The 10,024-nt window shown below is 32.7% G+C and overlaps 1 protein-coding gene across 1 annotated transcript; it reads left to right on the forward strand.

The window, feature by feature from the left end:
• The first annotated feature begins 4,317 nt into the window (after positions 1-4,317).
• Positions 4,318-6,273, forward strand: LOC106110745. Its single transcript, XM_013292643.1, has 2 exons — positions 4,318-4,532; positions 4,679-6,273. The coding sequence occupies exons 1-2, from the start codon at positions 4,446-4,448 to the stop codon at positions 5,045-5,047; spliced, it is 456 nt and encodes a 151-aa protein (XP_013148097.1). The 5' UTR covers positions 4,318-4,445; the 3' UTR covers positions 5,048-6,273.
• Positions 6,274-10,024: the final 3,751 nt, after the last annotated feature.

Raw genomic sequence — 10,024 nt, forward strand, 5'->3', positions numbered from 1 at the left:
CTCTGACATGCCTTAGCATATGGTAAGTGTTAGAATGAGTCATGCCTGTCTAAATTAATATCGCAGTGTTCAAGAGTAATTAAATTTTTCGAAGCTTTGGTTTTCCGACTTTTTAAGGTTCAATTTAAGGTTACGTTATTACATTAGATACACAAAAAAAATTGTATAACACTTCTCATATTTATTGCTACTCATGAAAAAGAAACATCCGTATCTACTAATGTTTCGCCTAAGCGCATAATAGACAATCAATCAAGACTGTTTGGTGTGCAGCATACAAACTAGCGGCACACGTCCACTCCACACAATGCACTTATCTAAATGAGCGACGCGCGCTCTTCCCCACGAATGAGTATGCCCTATGCGACCCTAGTAAAATCACGCCCTAAATATTTTATTTTAATGAAGTATTTTGATTTCATTAAAGATTTATTTAGAGTTATCAAAAGCGTAGGATGTTTTCTAGACGAATTCATAATAATTATAATATTTGAAAGACAAGACAAGAATCAAAACACAAATAAAAAACGAAATGATAAAAATGGATAATGGTTATGAGATAGAAACCGTGATCAGATATTTCTAGTAGACAAATCAAAGTTCAAAACATTAATTCTTTAACACTCACTATGCATGGTGTGTCAATAGGGGCATTGGGCGAGGGCCCGCATGACACGGGGCCGATGCATCGGAATGCATTGTGCAAGTTACGCATGTTTGCACGCACCATTGTTTTACTGACAACCCTAGCACTATTCCGTGATTTGAAAAAAAGGAGGGGTTAGCAATACAAAATAATGTTAATAGGGAAAATTAAATTGAAGCGTAGTGTTTGGAGTTACTAATTTGAATAGTATTACTAGATTTACTAGATATGTCATGTCAATAATTTTGTAACTGAATCTTAACACTGACTAACTTAACATTTTTTTATTATACAGTTAAAATATAGATACGTCAAGGTATTTGATTTTGTTGACTATTTTATAATGAAAGAATAAAAAAAACTTATCGTGAAAGTTAATCTCTACATAAAACACTATAAGAATTTAAATCGGAACCAACAATGAAAATTTCCCCACCGGCGTTCGGAATCTAATTTACCATAGAACAATAGGGGTTAGTGATACACGCGTTGTATTCAAACACAATAAGGTCCGACATATTCATACATAATTGACGTCACAAAATCCCCTAAATCGAAGTCAACAATGCGGGGAGTCCTGACGTGTGTTATGCACGCTTCACACACACGAACACTACTGTCGTGTGAACATGCCTTTATATTCAATCTAATTGAACTGACAGACTGATTAAAATAAAATTAATTATGTACCCAATTTTGTTTGATTTTAACGTATTTTCTGATTTTAAATATCCCTCTTGTTGGAATAATAAATTAAAAAAAAAACAAAAATTAAAATCATAGATTTGTAGAAGTGGAATTTTAAACTAGCCTAAGCTAAATTAATATTTGAAAAACAAAAAATATATTATCTATCAACGTAATTAAAAAAAAAAACAGAATTATAAGGACAGTATAAAATAGGTATTACAATTTGATAAAACTCTGGACGTTAACAAAGCAAGTGACCGTTAGTGTTGAAAGTTTTTGATACGTTAAGTTCTATACAAAGTTCCATTTGTAACTTTACCCGTGTGGGGACGAGGAGCAAAAAAAGTTAAGATTTTATTCTCCCCTTTACAAAAGGCTGCACGTGGTAGGGTTGTGGTGTAGCTACTCTTTTTTTTTTCATTTACCGAAGGTATTATGTTATGGTTAAAATTGTTGAGTGCACTGGAGATCGGTTACGACGACTTTCTTAGCCAGCGTTGATTAATTTTCGCTTCAATGAAGTGTTATGAAATTTTTGGATATTAAATAACATGTTACGTAAAACAAATTTCAAGTATGTACTACATAAGTAACGTATAAACTAACATTAAATTAGTATATGGTATAGTTTATTTGAAATAATACTTTGTAGAATAACGCCAATAATGAGACAAACAGATCATAAGAACAAAATTAAATCATACTATTATTATAAATGTGAAATTTTAGATGGATGGATGTTTGTTAGAGTTTGTGGCCTAAACGGATTTCGATGAAATTTGCTATAGATGTAGAGGATAGTCTAGAAGACCACATAGGCTCGATGTAGTTTTTTTTTTATTTATAATTTCACGCAGACGGTGTTGCGGGCGAAAGCTAGTATTCAAATAAAACATAGTACAAAATTTGTTTTGCCTAATTTTACAAAACTGTATAAAGTATTAAAAAAAATACTAATAGTTATACTTCGACTTTCTTGATGTTTTATTTTTCTTAAAATTACGAAGATGTATGTAAAATGATCAACAAATTTATATAACAATAATTTCGTAATACGGAGGTTAATAATTTAAACATTTAACAGAGTTATTTGGTTAAGAATCTGTGGTAATTTTATCTTAAACGAGTTCAGTGTCGATGCCGACGCAACATATCATCTATTATTCTTATTGGAAACATGTTTTGCTACTAATGGTCATGGTTAATTTATTATTTTAAAATACTTCAAGTAATATATTGTTTTTCATAGTATTTTTGTATGGTTTCTAATATGATATAAAGAAATAAAGAATCATATCTTATAAAATTATAAGGATTTTGACAACCTGATTTAAAAAATAGAGTTTTGATTTAACCTCCTAAATTCTACATATTTGTCTGTAAATATCGTAACATAATTTATACCTATAGGTGTGTATGACCATTCCTCTTTTTTAAAGATTCTTATAAGAATAAATTAAAATAATCTTTTAGACAGCATTACATATATAAATACTTTTTGCCACGAAACTTCGTAATTTAAAAGGCAATTAAGCAATTTCAATAGAATTTTATGATCAATTACCTTGATATTAACAATGATTAAATATATTTAAAACAATTTTTATATTCTTAAAATATTTTTTTATGTTCTTAAAACATTTTTTGGGTTCGTACAAATACTCCCTTACGTATTTAAATTCCACGGACACGTGTATCAGACTAAATTATGTTAATAAGCTAACGAGCTACTGGATTACGTATTTTATTAATGATTGTAATAAATTTATAGCCTAATATATTAATTATAGTAAATCTAAATGTAACTCAATGGATTTATAACTTTATGGACAGGAAGTTTATACCTCTACGATTTTTTTACAACTTCGTAGCACTTTGCTACGGTTTTATCATAATTAGAATTCGAATTTCAGATAGATGATAGACGCGTGTAGTTAATAAATGAACATCGTATTCGTTTAGTAGTTACATTCAAATAAACACAGATCTTTAATCCCGTATGAGGGTAAAGGTTTTGGTATAAGTAACAACTTTGTCTAATACAATATTCAAACATTTAATCATGGTTTCTGTTGACAACATTACTGGATAGAGCTCCCTCTTGACGCCATATAGATTGATAATAAGGCACCTATAAACATTTCATGAACTCTATTCATACATTGTATGAATATTTAATTTTATTGTGTATTTGAGATCGATCAAATCGGATGTCTATGATGATCTAAAGGAACGCAACGAAAGTAATCGATTTATTTTGAATTCTGTTTAAACGAATTCAATGACCATATAGGATTATGAAACATTGTATAAAGTTAATGTACCTTGAGGATATTAAAATAATTGTCCGTGCATCCTTGCAGTGATCGAAGGAAATGATTTATCAGCGCGCCGTACGTGATTTGCGAGCGCCGAGCTGCGCCGCACCGCGCCGCCCTGGCCGCTGTATAAAGACGATTTAATCGCAGGAAGCGACACAGGCGTACTATGATAAATCTGCAACGGAACTTATCTATCCAACCGCCAGCTGCCGCCCATGATTCATAGTGTTGCGATGCTCATTCCGCTTAGAATTTGCAAACCAAACGCCGACGGCGTACGGAAAGTCGAAACAATTATGCGAGCCACGTCTCTATTGTGCGCAGCGTTACAATCATAAAATCGCTGCATAACAATATTTCTATGAACTATTTAGTTGTGCATACTTGAAGAGTAATTCGATATTCAAAAGAGTTGTATTGTTAAAGCATAATTGTGGGACGAGTATTATCGTTCCAGCTAGTGGTCACCAATGAAGCTTTTATAAACAATCCAGTTGACTATTCTAAGTCGCGGCACGTCAAAGCTCCTATTCGTAGGAGTTCTCGGTAAAAACCAGTCGACGAGCGCGCGCCAACTCGCGTGCTGCGCGCGCGCCGCCCCGCGCCCGCGCACGCCGCGCTCCGCACGCGCCATCCCGGCCCGGTATAAAAGCTCGACGCCCTTCCTGATTCGATCATTCCTAACTGCCGCTCCGTGTGTGCATGTCGCTCTCCTTTACTTTCCTGTAAATACGTAGTCGTAATTCGTTACACTAAGTTTACTATTACTTGTAAAGTTAGTTATAAATATGTGTCTCGCTAAGGATGGATCACCTTCGCCGCAAAAGGAGGCTGTATCGCCTCGTTCTCCTTGGAAGAAGCTCTTGAACCGTCAGGTAAATTGAATACTATAACTATTAATTTACTCACAGTATTACATGTTTATTGAAACAATTCAAAGTTGATAAATGAAAACAAATCTTTTTCCTTCACTTTTTTCATAAGTTTATAAATTAACGTATGCTTTCATTGTTGTTTTCAGAGCTCAAAGCCGAAATTACCAAGAAAGGTGACAACATCGACGCGAGTTAATCTTAATAAGTGCTGGACGAAGCTTGGTGAGCTGATATCCAACGCATCGCCGCGCGCCGACCTGCCATCGCAAAAGACTGCATATCCCCAGGAACCTCTCCTGGTACCGTTCTCTGAATACTTCTACCCTGTCGACCCGGTGAAACCGGTGCCTGTCGAAGATAGCGATAACGCGGAGAACCAGAATATCGTAAACAACAATCGATTTGAGCTGATCTCCGAAGGATTGGAAATCAACGACAACATGGCTAACGAAGTGCGCGAAATCTGCTACTCGGCCACCAAGAGCAACTGTTTCGTATGTAAATTATGCTATTAGTCTATATTTATCCCTTAGTCTTAATTCCAACCGCTATTCCGAATCCTTTCTTCCCATTCGAAGCTTTAATTTTTTGGTACTATTAATTCAGTGAAAAACAAAATCTTGTCTTCCAATGTCTAGAATAAGTGCGTGCTCGTTTCGTAGAGTAATATCAATCGTGTCTTCCATTAGACTTAGAACTGTCACAATAACTGGTCAGTTTTGACAGCTGTCATTACAAATAAAAACAAAGTTTAATCGAATTTAGATCATTTTCATGTTAACTTTTTACTTTCTAAATATTGCTGTCGTCATATTTGTCAGAACTGGCCAGTTATAAATTGATGGGTTATAGTTAGGTCGGTGCTATGTCGCTTCCAGTTTGTTATATTGTGATTATTAATTATCTGTGATCCTTAGTTGTATTAGCAACTCGGAAGTTTGACATCATCGATTTGTTTAAATTAATTGTTCGATTTAATGTAACTAACAGTGTAAATTGACAGCATTTTGGTAGACAGCTTTAAAGCCCAACTGCACTGTATATCAACGCACTAATAACCGTTTAGCTCTTGCATTTCAATTCTGCATAATTCATATTTATCGTAAATCAACGTCTTCCATTAGTTTGTAAGAAATTATCTGTGATTTTAAAAACACACGTAAAAGCTTTAATTAATTATAAGAGAATTATATTAACAATTAAATTGTTTATATGCAAATTATATTACATTGTAAGTGCTTGCTGTGGATGATCTTGTTACTAGAAACTTAGAATTGAAAATGTATTTTATTTTAGCATAAGGTAGAATTTTCTTTGATTGTAGGTTTTTAGTCTTTTCAAGAACATCCACAGTGACATAATTAACCTAGGAATTAGTAAACATATCTTCAACAAAAGCTTTAATAGTTTTTAAGGTTTAGACAAACAATGTCTCTTTGTTTTTTTTTTTAATTCACTGAAAATTATGTTAAGTAAAAGTAGGCCGAGCGTGCCAATCTTATTTTTAGGATTAATTGGTATTTCTCTATTGCATGCGATTTCTCTTAGTATATAGTTTTAGATTTAATATCGATTAGGTTAATAAGTTTTACGTATTCTTCCATTGTGTCAATTCTTAGATTAGTATAATTTTGTTTTAGCATAAGTTTATAATAAGCCACTATTGTAGACTGATAATGTTAAGAATTTTGAAGACTTTCAATTGATCTCTGCATCTCAATAAAGTTGTAATTTTAAATAATTCATTCGTTTTATTCCTATGGTAACATTTTCGTCATCATAACTAATAGAGTAAAGAGGCCCTATGAATTGTATTGGGCAGTAGTTCCATTTTTTACTCATACTTACTACCAATTTTATATCTACATAAACGTATTGTTTCTGTACCAAAAACCTTTATCCTTATAAATAAAAAAATACCGATCTAATTTAGAACCTACTCCTATGTGAAGTCGGATAAAAATGCTTTGTTAGAATTCGACATTTTTGTTTCAGTTTTTACTTTTAACATTATAAGGCATAAGTTTTAACTCATGGTAAAACATTATGTATACATGAGCACTATTACTGTAATAAATAATTATTAATAATTTAAACAACTTTATCGGCAGTTACAGAAATAATTTGATTACTTCAACATTGTTTATTAACACGTTTACTTCGGCTAGTTTACTTTAGTCATAAACTGACGCGGCGGTTGGCCAAAATGCGCCCCCAATGATATTTTCGCCAGTGCGTGACAGGTCTTTCTAGACCCACCAGCACTAGGATAGATTAAATTGCTATAATAATTGTGGAAACATAATGTGCACATTTTATGTAATGTGTACACCCGAAATAATCGTTTCGCACTATCGAGAGGAACAAAGTTTTCTTCGTCCGCACCAGCTTAAGTACCGCTTCAGGTTGATATCGGCCTGTTACGCAGTTAACGTGTTAAGTATACCTAAACAAACAAGTTATTAGACACATAGAAAATAAACTTTTTTACCAAACTTCACGAAACTGTATTACTACTCTATACTTCTACTGTAGCATATAAGGAAAAAAAAGAGTGCTGTAACATTTATATACGTATGCGTAATAAACAAAAACAAGTAACAGTTATTTACACAATTCCCTAATATTTCTCGACTCTACAAACGTTTATGAATTACGGATTAGATCCCACGACCTTGTACTCAATCCGTACCCTTAACCTTAACAATATTCAAAAATTATACAAATCTGATTGTCGCCCGCGACTCCCTCTGCGAGTAAAAAACTTAATTAGTAGCCTGTTTTTCAGACGATGTACTACGTCTGTGCCAAATGCTACCTATATCGGTTGAGCCGTTCTTGAGATACCTACTAACAAACATTCCATCTAAACTTTTGCGATCATAATATTAGTACGAAGTAAGATTTATCCGTGTCACATTTAGGACTAGGAAATCCTTCTTAATTCAGACATTATGGCTGATAGAGTGTGGATTAAAACTAGTACAGACCGTGTTACCCACCCTGATGATGAAAATTAAATTTGATAGTCTTTCATTTCGTTTCATTTGTTTTGCTTAGTACTCGTAGCGATCGTTGGCGATCGTGGTCAATCGACGCATTATTGTAAAAGCATTAATTGAAAATTTGAAGTAAATTAAGACATAAATCTGTACATTATCTTGCAACATTCTAAATTTCTTGGAAAGTAAATAAAATAATAGAATTCTAATTTCTTGGAGACACAGTAAAACATTTTAATGGTAAGGGAAGTCTATATTACCTTTCGATGACATTATTCTTATAATTATATTAGTAAAAAAACCAGTTCCGTATTAGAGTTTCCACATAATAAACACATTAATTTTCCAACTACATTACAAAACTGTTAATCAATAAGTCACAGTTTTGTAATAAAATGTAATCCAAATTAATGATCATCTTATAAATCAATTTGCCATGTTTCAACTCCATTTGTATAATTGATATATAAAATTCATTACTAAAACTTGTTTAAAATAAAATGAAACTTATAAACCATAAGTTTAAAATTAACATCGTGAGTGAGTGTTGACTTAATGATAACTTATTATCCCCAGTAATGTAAATGAGAATTTAATCGTACATAAATCTAACCAACATTTTCACTACAGTTTTTAATAACAAGAGACATAAATATAAATTGGTTAAAACACACAAAAAAAAGACTTTAAAACGGGATTACTTCACAACTACTAAAGTTGTAAAAAATCTGCTTATCAATAAAATTAAGTATATAAGGGGAAATGTACATTTAGATAATTGTGGTTCACAAGCGGCTTATTTGATATATAACTAATGGTATTCTTGGACGCCGAGACATATGTATGGGATGACAAAAACACCAAAAGCTAGTTTAGAATAACAAGAAATGATGGCAATAAAATCAATAACGAGCAGCTGTGACGGAAGGTAAGTCAACATCAATGTAACGCGTCGCATAGCGTGAAATCGCTCGCGAAAACGAAAAGCCGTCGCGAACCGCTCAATGCTGAACAACGCTGAAATCAAAAGACATGTGTTTGTAATACTGACACCCGTTCAGCGTATCAAATCGTCGAAGAAAGCCCGTACAAATCCCTAAGAAATAACCGAAAAACCGAAATTTTTCTGCGATTCGTCACACCGGTACCGATTTCACGGTGCCCTATTACCGCATCGTACGATAGAGCGAATGGAACTAGCCGGCTATAGCGACTTGGTTATGTTCTTTTGTCCTGTCGTATATCGCGGGATCGGAACGAATCGTCCTTAGAAATATCATGCGATTTATCATTCTTAAACGTTCGCCCGCGCATTGCATTATACCAGTTAAATGGACATCCAGAGAACTTTTGTCAAATGTCACGTATCCAGACCATTTTATGACACGTAGGAATTGACATTCTATATTGTGGATACTGCATAAGATAAATTCAATGGCGGCAAATAATAAATAACTTTTACATTATATACATTTTTATGTCATTATAAATAGAAACAACTAAGTACGCATCATTTCTTTAATGTTTAATGTTTAAAGACTTTTATTCCCAAAAAGACATGTACAGTCACTTACATGAGAATTTAAATTTACAATATGTTGATTGTCGCCTATGTTCTTTTAATATAAATTTTGTACAATTTTCTAATATATGTTTTGTTAACATTAATTTAAACATATTAAGTGAATCCGCATTTTTAATGGAGGATGGTAATCTGTTATAAAGTTGTGCTCCTTCGAAATTAATATTTTTTACGCCATTACTTCTTTGATTAAGTAATCTATATCTAAACTATTATAATAAAGCGTAATCACACACTTCTTTGTTGCCTAAGATGTCAGCAATTACAGCATATATTTGAATAATTATTTTTTTTATAAAAAGCCCTACTCTTACGTCACGCTTTAGGTTATATATTTTCACGCCATTGAACTTAGGTAGTAAATACTTTCGATAAAAACCTTAATGTGGGAAAAAGACCATAAGTTGCTGCCAACATCAAGAAAACATGATTACCAAGGTTTGTCATGTCATGTCATTTTAACATTTGCTTTTGATGATTTGACAAATGTAAACAATAAAAAAAAATCATAATTTCATGCAGCACGGGAACAGGTAGTATTACAAATAAAAGTGTATTCTTAATTTTATAAATGCATTCCAGATCAGTGTTCAAACAAAAAACTATAACACATCACTAACAATGTGACCAAACAATTCATATCAAATCCATCGGCTTACTTAAACATGGAATTTTAAAAAAAATCATGGTATCGCTTTGAAATCCAAGGACCTGTGAAAATAATCTTCCGTCTTGTTAAAATTCACAGCAAAAGTGTTTTGTGCAAGCCAACTCGCGTAAAACAAACAAGTCTTCCGTAAAATTCCACCTTATTATATTATGTGGTCTAATTCGTGACAAGTAACACCATGATTTGTAAACATTAAGCAAAAACAACCTTTATTTTTTAAATGTTACTGACTATTATC

The sequence above is a fragment of the Papilio polytes genome, unplaced genomic scaffold (assembly GCF_000836215.1).
Source record: "Papilio polytes unplaced genomic scaffold, Ppol_1.0 DF824191.1, whole genome shotgun sequence".
NCBI lineage: Eukaryota > Metazoa > Arthropoda > Insecta > Lepidoptera > Papilionidae > Papilio > Papilio polytes.

Bases quoted from the DNA above. Each gene is read 5' to 3' on its own strand.
- LOC106110745 (XM_013292643.1), top strand. From the start codon at position 4,446: ATGTGTCTCGCTAAGGATGGATCACCTTCGCCGCAAAAGGAGGCTGTA. The intron at 4,533-4,678 runs GTAAATTGAATA...TGTTGTTTTCAG, and splicing joins AGAAGCTCTTGAACCGTCAG to AGCTCAAAGCCGAAATTACC.